Source organism: Amblyomma maculatum, chromosome 7, assembly GCF_055883805.1.
Source record: "Amblyomma maculatum isolate TAMU_Amacu chromosome 7, ASM5588380v1, whole genome shotgun sequence".
In the NCBI taxonomy this organism is placed as follows: Eukaryota; Metazoa; Arthropoda; class Arachnida; order Ixodida; family Ixodidae; genus Amblyomma; species Amblyomma maculatum.
Genome location: NC_139350.1, coordinates 24,978,793 through 24,999,767, shown reverse-complemented (window position 1 = coordinate 24,999,767; position 20,975 = coordinate 24,978,793). Strand labels below are relative to the sequence as shown.

Genomic DNA, 20,975 nt, shown 5'->3' with positions numbered 1-20,975 from the left:
TTCTTATCCAAATGGCCCTTCTACAAGCCTTTTCCTGCTGAGAGTGCTGTCTGCTACATGGCCTTAGGTGTCGTCTGGCAGCAGTAGCCATGTCTGGAGGCTATAGAATGGAAATTAGTAGTTGGGGATAGCTTTTGGTTTGGTGGTTCTATTTTCCATGAAACAGTGCTCCCACGTGGGGAAATCAGCATTTATGGCTGACCGAAGGTTCCTAGCAGCTCCTTCCAGGCCTGCTTTGCTTATTTTGCTGAGGGTATTGCAGAAACCAAGTGTACCTTGGCCTTAATGAAAGAGTGTGTTTATATTGTGCTGGTGACAAGATTACACCTTATATGAGAGGTGGGGGCTAGTTACGAAGCATCATTCACTGCAGCTTTAATGTGGGTTGTGCATCGCTGCTGAAAGTGCATCCCTAATGACTGTCCACCAGGTTCTTATTTCTAGGTTGTAGATAATCTTATTGCCATGTTTTATATACGAGATTTTGTGTTCTTCAATATATGTGAGCGGGCTTAGTGCTGAGTTGGCTACCACTGTAACTGTATAAATTTCTGATTAACTTTGTTCATACCCTGTGGCTTCTTTTTACTCGCAGGTTGCATCTCAGAATAACTACCTGTCACGTTCATGGTGGTTCCCGTTGTTCAGCTACTTTGAGAAGAATGTGGGCGGTGTGGTTCCACGTCAGTACGAGTGGCCGCTGCCGTGGCCCCGAAGGTGGTTGCCGCGCACTCGGATATCCTAGCACCGCACACAGGGTAGGCAGTTGTTTGGTTGCAGCACCATTGCAGCAACTTTTCAGTAGGGTTCAGTTCCGGGTAAAAAAGCCTCGAAACACCATCTCTTGAACCTACAGTGTTTCAAGGGAGAACAAAATTTTCTTAGATCCATAAAGGAAGGCTAATGTGTATGAAACATTTATTGTATGAGGCATTTATCATTAAATTAAAGAAGTTATTTGAGAAAGTACTTTATGAAGTTTTGTAGCATATGTTCATTATTAATATAAACAGCGCGAACACGAAGACAAGGGACAAGAAACAAGAAAGCCACAGTACATGCGCCGACTCACAACTAAGCCTAAGTCGTTTACTCCAAGGCCCGGACAAACAAACATGAAGAAAACGAAACAGTCACGTGAAAAAACCCCTGGGTTCACCTGCTGCATAAAAAATTACTTTAAAAAATCACTTAAAAAAGACACCTCTTTGCTTGAAAGAGCAAGAGACGTCTTGCTGACACACTTATTGTCCGTTGAAATAAAATACGATTCCACTATCTCTCTCGTTATCTTCTCTTTGTGGCGATATAAAATCTTAACACTGTCAAACTTAGGACAATAAGTGTGTCAGCAAGACGTTTCTTGCTCTTTCAAGCAAAGAGGTGTCTTTTTTAAGTGATTTTTTAAAGTAATTTTTTATGCAGCAGGTGAACCCAGGGGTTTTTTCATGTGACTGTTTCGTTTTCTTCATGTTTGTTTGTCTGGGCCTTGGAGTAAACGGCTTAGGCTTAGTTGTGAGTCAGCGCATGTACTGTGGCTTTCTTGTTTCTTGTCCCTTGCCTTCGTGTTCGCGCTGTTTATATTAATAATGAATAAGTACCAACTCGCCCAACAAAGTATCTTGGTAAGCCATATTTTTTGTAGCATATGAACTTGTCTTCTCAGTGTAGTGAAACAAGGTGTGCTTTAGCCAACAAAGGCAAACATGAAGTGATGTTTTGAATGCAGGGGAAATAGATTGCGCAGTCTTGTCAGATCGTACGGCTGCTCCGCTAACTTCATTAAAGCAGTGTTTGTCATCATTATTGCCATTTTAGTAATACTATGTACTGTGCATTGGAAGAGGAGTTGCTTATATTTTGCAGGGCTGTGCTCCTTCACTGCACCATGTATCGGAACAGTGTGCAACTGACCACTTCACTACAGTTGAATCCCGCTATAACGAAATTCACGGTGCACGAAAAAAAATTCGTTCTCGCGGAACTTCGTTATCGCAAAAATTTGACGTGAAACGCAGAAAGAATTGCCCAAGCAGCAGCAAAGGCGTTTAATGCCAAAAATCTGTAAGCTTGGTTTGCTTACGCTTCACGGCGAGCAACGCCGTCACGCGATTTTCGCACTCGGTCAGCAAACCCATTGCAACGTCGTCTCGGACAGCAACGAAATTCCTGATGACATCAAAAGCGTCCATCACCTGTACAGCGGTTGCCGCAGCCGGCGCTTCCTGTACGTCGTCGTCTTCTTCATCGGAAGAGTCCTTATCATTCCGGGCAGCTTTTATGATCTGCTCATCACTCACATCTTCGTGAACAACAACACAAGCGTCAGCGCCGATGTATTCGTCGAGCTCGAGATTAGGCGGCACGGTTCCTATTTCTCCCAGCGTTTTCCAGGCGGCCGCGATCCCCGGAGCCGGTGACGCCTCTTCGTCGTCGTCTGTAACGCCTGGTGTTAGGCCAGCAGAGTGTACGGGTCGACCTTCGGCAAATCCGGCATGCCTGAAACAGTTCACAATTACTGAGCGCCCCAGTGTGCTCCAGGCAGCAGACATAATCTGCAGTGCCACGTACAAGTCCACCTTCGTGTCTCGGCCGGTTTCAGTGTTAAAAAGCAGCCGCTGAATTAACCTCCCGCGGTAAGCGCGCTTCAGGCTAAGAATCACGCCCTGATCGAGAGGCTGTAAGACAGACGTGCAATTGGGAGGGAAAAACCTCAGCTCCGTGTTAGTGAGCTTGACTTCGTCGGAGTGATGCGCTGAACAATTGTCCAAAAGCAAGCAAACTTTACGGCCCTGCCGCTTCATGTCGCGGTCGAATGCCATCATCCACTCGGTGAAAATAGCGCGGGTCATCCATGACTTGTTGTTCGCCTTGTACTGCACAGGTAGGCTACGAGTTCCTTTAAAACAGCGCGGCTTGGCACTTTTGCCTATGACTAACGGCGGACGCTTGTCCGAGCCATCCAAGTTTGTGCAAAGCAGCACTGTGATGCGTTTTTTGCTGTGTTTGCCGCCGTGACAGCGCTGCCCCTTGAAGTCGAGCGTCCTAGCCGGCAACATCTCGTAGAATAGCCCGGTCTCGTCGGCGTTGTAAATGTCTGCAGGCGCGAAGTTGCTTAAAATTCCGGCCATGTTACTCGCCTTCCAAGCAGCTGCTCCGTCCACGTCTGCTGACATTGACTCGCCGCACAACACTTTTCCAACGATGTTATGGCGGGCCTTGAAACGGTTTAGCCAGCCAATGCTGGCTTTAAAATCATCAATGCCAAGTAGGCATGCATAGTTCAAGGCTTTCTGCTGGACGATGCTTCCGGACAGGGGGACGTTGCTGGCTCGTGCTTCCACAAACCACGCATGCACTGCTTTGTCCAACTCTTCATGGAGGGGCCGCGTCACCTTTTTGTGCTTCGAGGATGTGCCTGAAGCAAGTGCCATTCTCACGCTGTCCTTATTGCCTAGAATCGTTGACAGCGAACTTGCAGGAATTCCGAAGTCTTCAGCAATTGCCGCTTTCTTCCTTCCGCTTTCTGCTTGGGCGATTATTTGAGCTTTTTGCTCAAGGGAAAGAGTTTTGCGTTTTTTCACTTGCGTTGCCATCGTGTCCTGCGGATGAAAACTCGTCGTTGTCGAAGAGAAAGGCAGCGAGTGAACAACGCGACCACGACACAAAGCCAAAATGGCGGAACTGCAATCACGTGATTTCATGCTTAATGTGGCTTTGGATTTGACTTGGACTTCTCGCCAATAAAACTTGTTTCGGTTTTGATTTTGAACGCGAAAATTTCGTTGAAGCGGAAACGCTCTGCAAAAATGGTTCGTTGTGCAGAGAAATTTAGGCCATTAATTCTTATAGGATACTCGCGGGGAATAAAAAATTATTCGTTGTCGCGGAAATTTCGTTGTGGCGGTATTCGTTGTGGCGGGATTCAACTGTAATGCAGTAATAGTTCATGCAGCACAAGCGCCAAACATTTGGCTTGGATATTTCCTTCTTTGGGATGGTGCACAAGGCATTTCTATGTGAGATTTATCGACACCTGTTAAATAACTTGCATAATTCAGTTTCTTCTCTCAGCTTGATAAGGATGACATGAAGTGAAAGGTCAATGAGGCATAGAAGAACTGCAGTGTGATAGTTGCTCCATCATCTTAATGCACGCCTACTGAACAGCCAGAATGACTGTGAATGAAAAAGCAGCTACGTATCAGGCTGCAGTTTCTTATGCATCATGTGCCCTAAATTAACCTTGACGTGATTACCATTTAGCTTTTGAAACTGAAACAGTATAGAAATAAAAAAGTAAAATAGGCAAATTAAATCATTACAGAAAAAAACTCACAACCAAAATTTGACCTGCCAAGTTATACAACTTCTTTACTTCATGTAGGTGTTCTCGAAACTGCTTCCTCTTTTGTCCTCGCTCTTTTTTATGCAGTGTGCACGGCAATGGAACATCTCAGTTTGACAGTCAAAAAGTTACAGAACGGGCAGACATCGGGTATCATTTTATGAAAGCAGTTGGATTTATCCCTGATGATTATATATTTTTTTTGTTGCCTGGTTGCTTCTGCTCTTATGCAGCATAATTTTTGTGCGAAGCAGTGATCGGAAAGTGAGCAGCCTCTTTGCTAGTAGGTGTCAAACTGGTACGTCTGGAGAGTGAAAAATGAAGGCTCCTTACTACAGCATTGTTCTAGGGGGTTGGGTGACAATTGCACTGCTTTCACACGGAGACATTGACTGCAGGATTCGTGACTACATGCAGGACTCGGTGCAAAAAAACAAGCACGTGAACAAGAAGGAATCTGTATTTTTGAATCTGTTTTCTTCCTTTAGACATGTGCGTTCATGCCCTCGTTTCACCGTACCTCAGGTGTATGTCAAATTTCGTTTGGTCCTTGATGATTTCCGGGGTCACGTGGGCACCTCTCAAATACTGATCTGCCTCATTTAAATAAAGTTGTTGGTTTAGCGCTTCATCCTGTCCTCCTTGTGCTTGTTTTTGTGCACCGAGTCCTGCAAGCATGGAAACAAACCATCTAGCCCAACATTAAGTATTGCTCAAGGACTCATGAGCAGCAGAATTAATCTTCAGTGTGGTTGAGAATTTGTGAGCTCATTTATGCTTGGATGCTGTCACTACTGGTATAGCCGTACAGAAACTTGCACACTGTGACAACCGTAGGCACAAAGCACTGCTTTTGTGATGACTGCTGTGGGCTTCCGAGGAAGGGCACTGCACGCAACAACATTGCTATGTTAACCAGCCTGCTCTTAGTGGATGCTGTGATGCCAGGGCTGCATCAGGGTTGTACAGTTCTTTTTGGGGCAATTTTTACACGCAATGCAATTGCTAGAATAGCTATCCAGGGGTCTATTTATTTGGGATGTTTTAATTGGCCACTATAATTTTCTTTTACCTTGCTTCAGTCAAACCCGAATATAACGAACTCGGATAGAGCGAATTATGTTTTATATCGAACACTCGAATTTCCGCTAGCATTATGCATATCAAATGTATTTTTTATAACGAACTACACATCAGATTTAGCGAACTCAGCGCGTGCGATCGGTCGCCAAACGCCCGTTAACGGGCGGGCCTTTGTGCCGGCTCCGAGTACTCTCCAGGCAGCCCACGCTGCCGGGCCGCAATACTTCTAGCGCATGTCGTTGTCAGATGGGAGGGGGATTGGCGATGGCTCCGTTCCCCAAGGTCTCACACAGCGCATACGTCGTCACGCACCCGCTAGGGTGCTTCTGCGCCGATTCCGCGTTGTCTCTAGGCGGCCTCGGCCCGTGCCGCGCTTCCGTAAAACGCAAGAGGGGCTCTCTACAGCAGCTTCCATGAGGGACCCTCCTGTACACATGCGCTGCCGTCTCCCGGAGTAGCGTGAGTAGCCTTTAAAATCCGCGCCATCGGCCAGCCTCTCTTTGCAGCGCTCCTATTCAGCAGCTGCCTACTATGTGATCAAAGACATGCGAGCAGCTCCGGACCTATTACGCTTCGAGAAAGAAGAAACACCGGCCAGAACTGGTTTCAAGTTTGGGCGAAGGGAAGGGGAGAGTCTTCGAAGGGAAGGCAGCCTCCGAACAACGAACGCGTCAGTGGCGCACTTTCCCGCATCCTAGGAGCTTTCTTTGTTTGCGTTTGCAAGTCGTGCTGCTGCTATCCTCACGATTCCGGACATGCCTATGTTGCTGCTGACTTGCATTCCAGCGCTACATCCTGCAAGATGACGACGAAGCAGCGGCGTGCCCTACCACTTTCCGACAAGCTGGAAATAATTCGCTGCGTTGGCCGTGGCGAAAAAAGTCCGACATTGCCGCGCATTTCAAAATTCCGCGGAGCACGTTAAGCACCATTTTGAAAAACCAGTCTGCCATCAGAGGCAATGCACAGGAACGACCAAATGGTGACGGTTTTCACCACCGCAAGCCGGCTTACGACCAAGTAGAGAAAGCGCTGTACCAATGGTTCTTGGACGTTCGCGCACGAAATCTGCCTGTCTCTGGCCCCATGCTGCAACAGAAGGCAAAAGATTTTGCCTTCGTCCTGGACGTCGAGGGATTTACGGTGGGCAGTGGTTGGCTCCAACGATTTAAAGACCGAGTGATGTTAAGTGCGTGTTCGGCAGGTAGAGAAGCAGAAGACGATGATCTGATGATGGTCAGGAGGAGATATATATTTACAGAAGCAAAATAGTATACATTGGCAAACTTTAAGTTACAGTAACAAGAGTCACACAGACAACTGCAACTTAAAACAAAATGGACTCTCACACAGAGAAGTCACTCTACAAGCCCTTACTTTTCTACCGAGCATTTCGGTTAAAGCCTAGGGACTGTAAATACATGCTAAGCACGGAGCCTTAATCTTGACTGACGAACATGGTCCGAGGACCGCTTTTTGATACCAGACATCAACAAAGACCCAAGGGCGGTTACCTTAGGTGATCCGCCCCGAAAATGAAGCAGCCAATCAAATTATTTAAAAACATGCCACAACCCCAGTGGGTTGGGAATAATCTCGGACCCAGGTCCTTAATTACGTCAAATAAAAATACAACATTCAAAACACACACTCTTTCCACTCGCTGGTCCCCAAACCCTCTCACACGGCGCCTGTCTTTGCCTCCCCTCCTCAGCGTGTTTGCGATGCGACCTTGCAGCTGGCGCCTTTGTAAAAGAAACGCCGCGGGGGATCTCGAGACTAGGCCACCCCGCCGTCCCGCTCGAGGAAAAGGGGGGGGGGGGGGGGGGCACTGTCCCAGACCAGTGTAGCGTCGCTGTTGCTCGCACCCGATGAGCCGCTGCGTGGGGGCTAAGTGCCGCGCCTATTGTCGCCTTCTACAGGGCGTTTAGTGAGCGCTTGGGGCAGGGCAAAATGGCTTCATTATCGGGGTCTCTCTGCCCCGATGTTTCGCGACACAGCGGGAGATCACTGGGCTGATTGCCTACATGGGAGGGCCGAGGGTCGCGCCTATTGTCGCCTTCTGCAGGACATTTAGTGAGCGCTTGTGGCAGTGCAAAAAGCTTCATTAACGGCGTCTCCCTGCACCCATGCTTGGCGCCACGGCAGGACATCGCTGGACGAGCCGGCCGTTAAGTGGTTCGCAGAAGCGCGCTACTGTTGTTCCCGGCTGATAATTGGATGCGTCTGTCGTTCGCTTCTTGGCGACGCCTCGGGGCGAAAGGACGAAACAAACCAGGCCTCCCGCGCGCCCCGCGAGCCCGCGCTCAAGAAAAGGGGAGAAAAGGAGATAAAAACAACAGCGCTCGCACCTTGGCCTCGGCGCGGGGGGGGTTCGACCGCCAGCTTGACTCCACGCGCGAGTCGCTTTTCAATGCGGCCTTACACGTTCCTCCCAAGAGGGTAAATGAGCTTGGAATCCGGTCATTTCAGCCTAATACAACAAAGGCCGCAACAACCCGCGAAGAAACAAAACATGTAAGACACTTCGCACGTGAATGGAACACCAAATGAATCTCGCGACACAAGATGGGTATACCACAAAACAAATCACACATTCGCATCGGCGGACCGGACAGTGTTCGTGAAAGTCCCGCGCGCGAGCAATTGGATGTCCTCACGCCAAGTTCACGCGCACTCCACCGTTCACATCACACATTGCACCGGGTACGCGGGAACATTCACGCGTCGCTGATAGGCCATGGCTCAAGCCTGTGCTTGCTCTACGCCCCAAGTCACATTGGGGACACGGGTTAACGCGTCGGCGTTACCATTGCTTGACCCTTTCCTGTGGGTCACCGTCACATTGTAGCGCTGTAGGGCCAGCGTCCATCGCGCGAGTTTTGCCCCATGAGGCGTACTAGTAGTGAGATAGGAGAGGGGGTTGTGGTCAGACACCACGTTAATTTCTGCCCCGTGCACCCAATGATCAAATTTCTTTAGTGCCCAGATAATGGCGAATGCTTCCCGCTCGATCGTAGACCAGCGGGTCTGCGTTGGCGTGAATCGGTGGCTGGCAAACGCTATCGGCCTTTCCCGTCCCTCGTCTCCCATCTGCGCCAAACAAGCCCCCGCTGCAACGTCGGACGCGTCGGTGAACAGCCAATATGGCCTTTTAATGTCGGGGGTGTTCAGCGATGCAGCTTCGCACAGAGCTACTTGAGCCTGTCGAGCGCGTTTTGCGCTTCCTGGCTCCACGGTATCGTGTTAGGTATACCTCTCCTCGTCAAAGACGTGAGTGGTGCGGCCACCTCGGCGTATCCTTCAACGTAATCGCGGTAGTAACCACATAACCCTAGCAGACTCCGTAGCTGTCTCTTTGTTGCGGGGGGCACGAGCCCACGAATGGCCGATATCTTTTCTGAGTCGGGCCCATGGGTTCCGCCTCCCACTATGTGTCCTAGGTACTTAATGTGGGCCTGTGCGACCTGACACTTTTCCCGGCTCACTTTAAGCTTGGCGTCGCACAACAAATCAAAAATTATTTCTAAGTGCCGCAAGTGTTCAGTCCACAAGGAAGAGAAAATGGCGATGTCATCGAGGTATGCGGCCGCATAAGCCTGATGTTTCGAGAGGAGGGTGTTCATTATCCGCTGAAAGGTGGCCGCGGCGTTCTTTAGCCCGAACGGCATGACGCGCCAAGCATATTGTCCCTCGTGAGTTACGAAGGCTATCAGATGTTGGCTCTCCGGAGCTACCGGCACCTGCCAGTATCCGCGTCGCAAGTCGATAAGAGTGATATACCTAGCGCGGCCCACCCTCATGATGAGCTCTTTAGGGGGTGACATTGAAAAGGCATCCGTGCGCGTCGCTGCGTTTAAAGCGCGATAGTCAACACACATGCACACCAATCCATCCTTACCCACGCATACAACGGGATGGGCGCAGTCGCTTTCCACCGGATACACCAGCCCGAGGTCTAGCAACTCGTTTACCTCGCGGCTCACCTCACTCCTTAATAACTCTGGCACGCGATATGGGAAAGTGCGTTTGAGCTGGTGGCCTTTGTGCAGCTCTATCTTATGTGCCCCAACTCGTGCGACTCCCGGCGTTTCGCTGAACAAATCAGCGTAAGCAGCTAACACCTCCGAGATCTCGAGGCGGTCCTGAGTAGGTAGGTGTGCGAGTTTCTCCGCATCTATCAGACAACCACCACATCTCTCAGGCACAGACCGAGGGGTGTACTCGATTTCACCAAACTCCTCGTCTTCCTCGAAAACTACTCCGACATGGCTGACAAGTGCGTAGTAGGGTTGCAGCCGGTTCGCATGCACTATCGCTGTAGCCCTTTTTCCCTTGTCGATTCTGTACGAGTTCTGCCTCTCTTGCGCGGTTACGACGAATGGACCGAGCCATTTGGGGGCCATTTTACTGCCAGGGTCTGTGTCAAAGAGCAATACTTGGTCTCCGACGACAAACGTCTTGCTCCGTGCGCGCCTGTTATACGCCTGCGCGTAGCTCCCCTGACGTGCGCTCGACGTCAAACCCGCTACTTCTGCTGCTACTTCTAGCTGCTCGCGTAGCTGTCGCAAATACTTCGCGGGTTCTTCCCTGAGTGTGTTCGGGAGGGGTTGCTGGCCTGTCCATGTTCGCTGCAGAATTGCTAGCGGTCCGATAGGGTTTCTACCGAATAAGAGCCGGAACGGCGCCACGCCTGTAGTGTCATGGGGGACCTCCCTGTACGCCCAGAGAACGAACGGGACCAGTCTATCCCAGTTCTTGGGATCTTTCTCAATAACATGGAACAACATGTTCTTCAAAACGCGGTTCCACCTTTCCACTGTCCCGTTGCTCTCCGGATGCTCAGGAGCTGAAAAACGCGGTGCACATCCCAGTCTTGCTAACATCTCACACGTCAGCTGCGCCGTGAAGTTCGTTCCCTGATCTGAACAGACTACCTCAGGTATGCCTGTGCGGCTGAAAATCGTAAGCAAGGCGTCGCATGTTGCCCTAGCAGTTAGGGATCGCAAACAGACTACCCCCGGCCACCGCGTGCACAAGTCAACAAGGCAGAGAGCGTACCTATGACCCCTGCTCGACGGAACATCGAGCGGCCCGATTATATCGACATTTACGACCTGAAACGGATGGTCGGTTCTGGTGAGAGGTGTGATGGGAACCCTATCTTTAATTCGCCTGTCTGAGCGGACTTGACAGCCGTGACATGTCCTGCAGTGTCGCGTTACGTCCCCTTCTAAGCCTGGCCAGAAAAAGCTGTACTTAATTCTGGTCTTTGTCTTCCGTGGCCCCAAATGGCCTCCCCAAAGGGACTCATGCGCAAGGCAGAGCACCTCTTCACGCCTGCTAAGGGGGAGCACAGGCTGCTTCACTTTGCTACCGGAGATCGAGTCCCAGTGATACAACAAGCCATCTGAAACAAACATGCCTGCCTTCCCTGCCTTTGCGTCAGCCCACGCTTTCTTTAAGGTTTCGTCTGATACTTGGTCGGATCTGAATACCTGGCGCTGTTTTAGGGCTGCGTCCGCGTCATCCTGGATCGAGATTACATCTTCCTTCTCGCTTTCTTCCAGATCTACTTCACAGGGCTGTTCCCTCGCCACACCCTGCTCACCACTCATTAGTTTGTCTGCCTCAGGCCCCGCCGCTTGCTCCTCGTGTGATGTAGAGCTCAGCTTTGCGCTCTGCTCCGCCATGGTGACAGACGCGTTAACTGCTTCAGACAGAGGGCAGGCCTTATTCATAACAAGTGCCTCGTAACGACTGTCTATCTCCGAAAGCAGTTCCCAATCCTCCCTGGAGAGCAAACAATCCACTCCCTCCGCCAGCTTATCAGAAAGCGCGCATACAATGTCTACTGCCTCGGGCCCTGCTATGTGTGCGGTGGGCCGCCTGATGCTTACCGCAAGAGTGACCAGTTTTGCGTTAACCATCTCCCCAAAAGCCGAAACTAGCTTTATCGAGCCGGATGGCTCCCGACATATACTTGGCACGAGGCCTTCCCTAACCACGGTTATCTCGCTACCGGTATCAATTATAGCTGTCGCCAGTATCCCTGCACACTCAATCTCCACCTGCTGTAGCTTCGATTTGCGTACCTCGTCGAACGACTGGGGCATTTTCATCTCTGCTACTAGGGTTGTCTGGGTGGTTACTGACGCCGGTGTTTCGCATGTCTCTACGTTGGCTACAGTTACTTTTTGAGCTCGAGCGCGTTTCTCCTTCTGCACGTTTTGTGAAGCGCGAGGGCATTCCTTGGCTCGGTGGCCAGATGCGCGGCACTCATAACACTGAATTGGCCGTTTGCTATCATTGTTCGCCGCTTGCGGGGGTCCCTTCAGTTTTTCCGCATACACAAAAATTTGTTTCGCTGCGCGCCCCTTGCCCTTAGCCTGTTCGAACGTTTGGAAAACGTCGGATATTTAATCCGGTTTTAGCCACCTCTCCTCCTCACGAAGACGCACATACTCTAAGCCCTCAGGGCTCGAGCTACCCTTTATGCGATCTGCGATGATCAATGATACTAGGTCGTCTTTGGTTTCTACGTCCCGTGACCGAAGGTAGTACTGAAAGTACGTCTTAGTGCGCGAGGTGAACTGCGCCCAAGTTTCATCGCGGCGTTTCGTTGTGCGCTCAAAGCGTTCAAGGTATTCTGAGGGGTTAAGCCTCAGCTCCTTTAAACCGGCTCTTTTTACCGACTACTAGCTGCCACACTCATCGTCCCCGAGGTTACGGAGAAGGTACCTAACACGCTCAGCTAGTGCTGGCATGATTAAGTGAACGTGGCTTTCGTTTGGCACCTTGTACGTCGTGAAAATTCTCTCGACTTCCTCGAACCATAATGGCACGTCCACGTCACACGGCAGCTTCAGTCCCTTAAGGACTTTAGCGCATTGGGAGACTGGATCGGGCCCCATTCGACGCTGATCGGCAATGTCTGACCTTACAGACGTCTGACGTCTGCCCGCTTCCCGCTATCGCCATTGCAACCGCTGGATCTAGCCCAAGTTTCTGTAACTCTAGGCGTTCCTGTGACAGAATTTTCAATTTTTCCAGCTCAAAATTTAGTTCCATGCGACAAATTGCAACCGCATCGGATACCGACATCTCCGCTACTTCACGTAGCGCTCCTGCTACAGGCTGAGTTGTCGCTTGCTGCGACTGCTTGCTGTCATCTGTTATATCTCCCCCTGTCTCTCTCTCGCCTACGCTCGCCATCATGCTCCGTGTTAAAACCATACGCCACTTTACACTTGAGCCATAGCCACTTCAACAAAGCGCAAGAAATCCCGCTTACCCGTGCTGGTGTCGCCAGTTGGGGCCTCCGTCCCTTGGTGCCGCAGCCTCGTCGGAGTCCTTCCCCAGAACGCTGCCTCTGGTTCAGGGCCTGGATCACCTTGCTGCTTCTGGCTGGACGTGCGGACGCTTGTTGCCTAGTGGGTTTCCAGGGCCTGGGTGCTCTGGGTGATGCTCGTGGTCGCTGGTTGCCGAACCCTGTCGTGCTGCGCCAGTGATGTTAAGTTCGTGTTCGGCAGGTAGAGAAGCAGAAGACGATGATCTGATGATGGTCAGGAGGAAATATATATTTACAGAAGCAAAATAGTATACATTGGCAAACTTTAAGTTACAGTAACAAGAGTCACACAGACAACTGCAACTTAAAACAAAATAGACTCTCACACAGAGAAGTCACTCTACAAGCCCTTACTTTTCTACCGAGCATTTCGGTTAAAGCCTAGGGACTGTAAATACGTGCTAAGCACGGAGCCTTAATCTTGACTGACGAACATGGTCCGAGGACCGCTTTTTGATACCAGACATCAACAAAGACCCAAGGGCGGTCACCTTAGGTGATCCGCCCCGAAAATGAAGCAGCCAATCAAATTATTTAAAAACATGCCACAACCCCAGTGGGTTGGGAATAATCTCGAACCCAGGTCCTTAACCCTTTCACTGTCGGCTGTTTCTGACCGGGACACACCCCCAGTGTCGGCTTGGTTTCAGAGAACGAGCATATCAGGGAATGAGCATAAAGATTTATTTTGCATTATGATGGGCATTCAAATAAATTAGTCAATGCAATTTGCACATTTCAGTGTTCTGCAGGTGTTTAAATAAACATCATCATCATCAGTCTGACTATAAATGATATATGATAAAATAAAAAAAACACTCAATACTTCTTCAGAGTGTGGTAGATCCTGAGTCCGAATCCGAGCTTGGCTGGTAATCAGAACCCGAAGAGCCATCGCTTCAGTCAGCCGTCGAAGGTCCCGCGCGGTCCGCCATCCGAAAGTAAGCGGGCGCGGAGGGCGCACATTCAGTGGCCAGCACAAGGGGGAGAAACGGCGCGTAGTGAAGTCGAAAGAGAAAAAGATGGAAAGAGGCTAAAACACTCATGTGCTGCTGCTGCTAACGGCAAGCTGTCCTCAAGCGAGGGCGCGTGGAGAGAGCAAATGCAGCAATCGAGTCGTATGTCAGTCGGAGAGAGGCAATCACGTGCGGCCCTGAACTTGCCACGCCGTAGCGGAAGTGCGACAAAGAATAAAAATAAAAACCTCCAAACCTGCCGCAGATGGCAGAACAAACTTTGAACCCATAACCGCACGCGCGCGCCGAAGGTATGCTCGCTTGAGAGAGTAGTGTCAAGGAGCGACCACGCCCCCTCCCACGAGCAAAGAACGGGCGGGCGCGGTCGCACCATACTCTTCCATATGTGTCATATCGGCGCGGAGCGAGTCAACGTTTAGCGAGTATATCAGCTTGTAGAAAGATTCAACAGATGGCGGAGCAAGTCCAAGCGCGGTAGCTTTACGGTGAGGCGCGAAGATTTGAACGCAAGATAGAATACGTACGGGTACGTTATTGACACTGCGGGGAGGAAACGCGAATACGTACTGGTACGTTCGTGACAGTGAAAGGGTTAATTACGTCAAATAAAAATACAACATTCAAAACACACACTCTTTCCACTCGCTGGTCCCCAAACCCTCTCACACGGCGCCTGTCTTTGCCTCCCCTCCTCAGCGTGTTTGCGACGCAACCTTGCAGCTGGCGCCTTTGTGAAAGAAACGCCGCGGGGGATCTCGAGACTAGGCCACCCCGCCGTCCCGTTCGAGGAAAAGGGGGGGGGCACTGTCCCAGAGCAGTGTAGCGTCGCTGTTGCTCGCACCCGATGAGCCGCTGCGTGGGGGCTAAGTGCCGCGCCTATTGTCGCCTTCTACAGGGCGTTTAGTGAGCGCTTGGGGCAGGGCAAAATGGCTTCATTATCGGGGTCTCTCTGCCCCGATGTTTCGCGACACAGCGGGAGATCGCTGGGCTGATTGCCTACTTGGGAGGGCCGAGGGTCGCGCCTATTGTCGCCTTCTGCAGGACATTTAGTGAGCGCTTGTGGCAGTGCAAAAAGCTTCATTAACGGCGTCTCCCTGCACCCATGCTTGGCGCCACGGCGGGACATCGCTGGACGAGCCGGCCGTTAAGTGGTTCGCAGAAGCGTGCCACTGTTGTTCCCAGCTGATAATTGGATGCGTCTGTCGTTCGCTTCTTGGCGACGCCTCGGGGCGAAAGGACGAAACAAACCAGGCCTCCCACGCGCCCCGCGAGCCCGCGCCCAAGAAAAGGGGAGAAAAGGAGAAAAAAACAACAGCGCTCGCTCTTTGGACTCGGCGCGTGAGGGGTTCGACCGCCAGCTTGAATCCACGCGCGAGTCGCTTTTCAATGCGGCCTTACAGACCGCTACTCCATCACCGGCAAGGTGGTTGCAGGTGAAAGCCAAGCAGTGGACGCTGAGAGTACTGAGAAGTGGGGGCAAGACGTGTGGCGTGCTGTCACGGAGAGATACGAACCGTGCAATATTTTTAACACCGACGAGACTGCCTTGTTTTGGCAACTGCTGCCGAGCAGAACCTTGGCGGTAAAAAATGAGAAGTGCCATGGTGGTAAACTGAATAAGGCCCGAGTCACCGTTCTTCTCACGACAAACATGGACGGTTCGTCAAAGCTGCGGCCGCTTGTCATAGGCAAGTTCAAGTCATCTATGTGCCTGCGAGGATGCACTTCACTCCCAGTCACATACAGTCGAACCTCGTTATAACGAACACGGATACAGCGAATTATCGGATATAACGAAGTAAAAGCAAAGTTTGGTTGGCTGTGCTTTATTTCTATGGGAGTTTTATCTGTATAACGAAATGAAAGACTGAAAATCTGACACTAAATCGGTTATAACGAAGCATATTTCATATTCACATAACTCAAAATCCGCAAAGAAGCAAAAAAAAAAAGAAATTTCAAAACGCTAAATTTCGGTTTTATCAATCGCCTCCACCTAAAATGTGTTTGAATCACCCGCGCTTTCGCACGCCACGCCATCTAGGGACCGCGAATGAATCTAGCATCAACGGCTGCCTGGCATGTGACCTGCACGTGATCAAACCACCGCCCGCGTGCCCCTGCCCCTACTTTTTTCCGACCCGCGCGTGTGCTCACTTTCCTCGAGGTCGTGCCGTCGTCTTGCAGCATGGCGGCGCCGAAACGCAAAGCAGTTTCTCTTGAAACAACGATAAAAATATTCAGGGCGGTCGACAGCAGGCGCAAGAAGAAAGAGATTGCCGCAGACTTCGGCGTTGCGCCTAGCACTCTGTCAATCATACTGAGCGCAAGGCAGAAGATAGAAAACGTGCTCTCTGCAGGCGCCGTGAAGAACGACAGGAAGCGCGTCAGGTATTGTCACCACCAGGATGTTGAAGATGCCTTGTTCGCGTGGTTCAAGGACGTTAGAGCACGCAACCTGCCTCTGTCTGGTGCCGTGCTTCAAATGAAGGCAAGAAGTCTCGCTTGCGTCTTAGGCCACGATGACTTCTATGCAAGCAGTGGCTGGCTGCAGCGATTTAAAGACCGCCACCAGATTGTTTGCCACACCTTGTCGGGCGAAGAAGCAGCCGTCGATGTAGAGAACTGCGAGAAGTGGGCAGAAAGCTTCCGCATGCAGCTGGATGGCTACGAGATGCGCGATGTCTACAACGTGGACGAGACTGCGCTTTTTTTTTAAGCTGCTCCCGGAAAGGTCACTCGTTGCGAAGAACGGACTGTGCTGAGGAGGCAAGAAAAGCAAAGACCGCGTCACCGTTGTTGTTTGTGTCAACATGGATGGGTCAGATAAAAGGCGGCTAACTGTTATTGGTAAATCTGCTCGCCCCAGGTGCCTGCGCAACGCCCGGAATGTCCAAGCGGACTATCGCTCGAACAAAAAGGCGTGGATGACGTCGTCACTTTTTGAAGCATGGCTGAAGGCGTTCGACAAAGACATGGCAGAGCAGCACAAGAAAGTGCTCCTTATATTGGACAACTGCTCTGCCCATAAGGTGCCTGTACCACTTGAAGCGGTCCGCCTAGTTTTTTTGCTGCCAAACTTGACCTCAGTGCTGCAGCCATTAGACAGGGGCATCATTCGCTCACTAAAATGCTGCTACCGAAAGCGATTGGTTACGCAGCTCGTATTTGACATAGACAGGGGCATATCAACGGCCATAAACCTCAAAACTATGCTGGACATGCTGTACGGTGCATGGAACGAAGTGGCACAGTCGACAATAAGAAATTGCTTTGTTGATGCTGGCCTAGCCCCATCCACCAGCGAGACTGAGCCCAACGACGCCCACGATTCTGAAGGTGAAGCGGACAATCTCGACGAGACGACATGGCGTCAACTGGTGGTTCCGAATGTTACGTTCGAGGACATTATTGCTGCCGATGACAACTTGGCTGTGGCACCCGAATTGACCGACCAAGAAATTGTCGATCAGCTGCTTCCTACAGATGATGCTACGAGCAGCGATGAGAGTGAAGGCGAAGAAGGCGAAGAGCGAGCTCTCAGCAGCACCGAGGCCGCCGATATGGCGAGGAAATTGAGAAGGTACCTTGAGAATCTACCTGTGGCCAAATCAGCTGACATTGGGAAAGCGCTGCACAGTGTCGATTTCGTTGAGAAATTTATTCTATCGAATAGTGTGAAGTGCCGCCAAATGAAGATTACGTCGTTTTTTAAATAAATCAGTTCTGCGTGGCCTAAATCCCGATTTGTGTGCTCATTTTTGCTTGGCAGTGCAAAATGAAAGGTAAGGTTTCGCGTGCTTATACCACGCTTTAAAGAAAAAAAATGCTTTTTTTTTCAGCTCTGTGCTTTTCATTTTAGGGTAGCCTTTACTTGGGTTTATGAACAGAATTTTTTTTTTGTAGGAATTTGTGTGTACTTTTGCAACAAATATCGGATATAACGAACGAATTTCCGCGCAAAATGAGACTTCGTTATAACGAGATTTGACTGTACAACTAAAATTCTAAGGCCTCGATGACCAGAACGTTGTTCGAAGTGTGGCTGCATGGCTGGGACGAGGAACTTGCAACGAGCGGGCGCAAGATTTGCCTCCTCCTCCTTGATAACTGTTCTACGCACCACTGCGGCGTCACGCTCAAGAACATCGAGCCTTGTTTCCTGCCACTGAACGCAACAGCGGTTTTGCAGCCCCTCGATCGGGGGATCATCCGCGCTTTCAAACTGGGCTACAGGAAACGCGTCGTTGAGTGGCTGTTGGTGTAATCGCGGGTTAACAGCGAGCTCAAGATTAATTTGCTGGCCGCAATAGAAATGATTAACTGTGCCTGGCAAGATGTGACGCAATCCACAATCCGCAACTGCTTTCACCATACTTGACTATGTCGAGAGGATGCAGAAGCTGCTAGTGAAGCGTGCACTGTGCAAGATGACAGCAATGTTGCCACGCTGTGGGAAGAACTTGCTGATGTTCTGGACGCTGTGCCCGAAGAAGTTGCCCTGGAGGATTTTCTCACTGTTGACGACAACGTAGCCGTGACAGCGAGCCCGTTGGACTCGAAAATTGTTGCCGACATGCTGGCATCTGGTGCGAACGAGGAGACCGAGGAGCCGCCGCCGGAAGATGATTGCCCTCGCCCAATGTTGCACGAAGCCCTCGCTGCTGCCGATCTGCTGCGTCGATACTGCTCCGTAATACAGGGAAGCGGACTGGAGTTTGTGGAAATGATGTCGCGTTTGGAAAGTGCGATTCTCGCTGATAGAGTTAAAACGCAGTGTTCAGGCGAAGATCACTGCCTTCTGCAAATAAGTGAGCATTTATCTGCAATAAATTTCTTTTGTAGATTCATGGTGAGCGGCACGGATTTTTCTTTAGTCAGTGCATTTTCGCTGCGCTGTTCTGGACATCATGTATAACGAATTTGGTACTGAAGTTCGTAGTTCATTATAAACGGGTTCGGTTATAGCGAAATACTTTATATAGCGAACAAATCTCGTTGAATTACGCAGTTCGTTATAACCGGATTTGACTGTATAGGATCCGGGTGGGCTTGGGAGCACCGTGCTGCATTTTTATCACTATTCGTTACTAGTTAAAAGTTTCTGCTTGGCGTGTGCAGCCGTAGAGTGCCGATTTCATGGAGAAATGGTCTTCAATGAACCTCGGTATAGTTGAACCTCAACATAACATAGGTGTAGTTTCGGGGAAAAAAACTGTTATATTGCAAACTTCGCTCCATCGAGGTTTTTGTCTTCCAGTGGCGCAAATGATATCTTTCATCCACAAAACATTCCTGTTCCACTTTATTTTACCTACAGGCATCCGTGAGGCTAATACAGGCAATTTAAGAAGCAGCAAGCAAGACAAGCTGGGAGAGTAGCACAATAACGCTTCGGTAACTTGAAAACCACTTATCACAAATAGTCGCGTTCGTGTAGGTTTTCTGCGGAGTCAAGCAGCTCCCTACAGGCATTGTGTATTTAGATATAATCTTCGAAGTATTTTTTGTGGAAATTATGGATCTCGAAATCTTGATTGGTGGCTGGAGGTATAATTCCATCACTGACAATTGTCACTAGTTTTGCATTTTAATGCAGTGACTATTGCAGAGCAGGCAGTAGGCGCTTTCACTGAATAAGAAACTGAACGGTGCTGTGGGAATCTATTAATGGTGTCAAGCAACCCTGCGACCTGTCACGTGCTCTTGCAGGCTGATCGGAACAAGACATGCAAGCAGCAGGTCGCTGCAAAATAGTGCGGCTGGTTTGGTTTGCTTCATCTAGCTTTGGTGGACCGCAGGCTGGTTTCAGGCATATTGACCATGGGAGCCATTGATGCATACACTGGACGTGATTTAACGGCTGTTGACTGTGTGTGCACTTCACAGGATCGAAGTGCAATGAGACGAGTGCAATCACGACATTTAACCTCCCAAACTAACATCAGCTGTAAAAGGTGCCGTAGCACAGGGCTCCAGAATTTTCAACTGGTGGGGTTTTTATCTTGCAGTGATATCTTAGTAGAACGAGAGGAAGATGGCTGCACGGTATGAAAGAACACTGAAAATAAGGGTAGGGGGAGGGGGGAGCCTCAGTTCGCAAGTCAAGCCAACTTTTCGACATGTAGACTTGTCTTCGTCTTCGCTGCCCAGAAGTTTCTGATGCTGCACAATTCCCCACCGGATTTAGAAAAAAAATATTAGCTGTGGTTTAGCGCGTGATTAAACCTTGAGTCATGCAAGAGCAATCTGCATGGCTACGCTTACGTTCAGCTTGAAAGTAAAGACATAGCTTTTGCGCATAGTAGTTTGCTCTATGGTTTAAGCTTTATGTATGTCATAGGGGGCACTTTTGACCACTAAAGCTAGATGAGGCAAAAGCCTCTATTGCGCGGTGGTCCGAAGCCTTCCACTACGGCACCTCTTTTTCTGTTTTCACTCCCACCTTCGCGATGACGCGCTAGCGTAAGCTACCAGCCAACATATAAAGACCGCTTTAACCAAGCCGTATGAACGTGCCTGCGTGGCCTAGGGATAACGTAAATGCAAGGGTCTTGGCAGGCTGATTCTGGTATCATCCTCCCATATGAAAGGATAGGCTCGAGTTGGCAGCTCCTGCCAAACGTAATGTCAAGAAGCCCTATGTCCAGTTAGTGCTCGGCCATGTTAGCTGCCAGCTACCGCCACCCACGACTTCTTTCTTCACTCTTAGGACAGGCACAGACAGGCACAGCGAAATGGTGAGACTGGCCAATGTAGCTCTCGCTACAAAAATCCTCTTGTCGATGGAATAGCATAAACAGGTTTTGGGTTTGACCTGATGCCAGTGAATACCTCTGGAAATCCACTTCCTCGCCAGAACAGGATTTGGCCACCCTCTTGCAGTGATTGGCCACAACCTCCTATGAGTACTCCAATAAGCCCCGGCCTTCAGTCCCCAATGCCTGTGGAGCAACTTACCACAGCGGCGGTCAAAACTGTGACATAGCGGATGGTGCTAAGAATCTGTCTTCGGACAGGCAGCCATTGGAAACTGACCCTAGCTATGTTTAATGTGAGAACACTAACTAGTGAGACTATTTTAACAATGCTGTTCAAAGAACTAGTGGGTATGAAATAAGATATATTAGGGCCTAATGAAGTTACGAAGCCAAATTAGGCATATACTCTACGAAAGCGTGGGCGTGAGTTTTGTTATTGAAGTTTACTTGAAATG

At 50.0% G+C, this 20,975-nt stretch overlaps 1 protein-coding gene across 8 annotated transcripts in view; it reads left to right on the top strand.

The window, feature by feature from the left end:
* Window positions 1–20,975, top strand: part of LOC146182829 (phosphatidylcholine:ceramide cholinephosphotransferase 2-like) — a 240,412-nt gene that overhangs the window by 213,005 nt on the left and 6,432 nt on the right. For all 8 annotated transcript variants that reach the window (XM_084608946.1, XM_084608944.1, XM_084608942.1 and 5 more), the window contains one exon: window positions 596–758. In XM_084608946.1, the coding sequence (XP_084465072.1) occupies window positions 596–745 (150 nt within the window). In that variant the 3' untranslated portion in view covers window positions 746–758. The remainder of the gene's footprint in view (window positions 1–595; window positions 759–20,975) is intronic.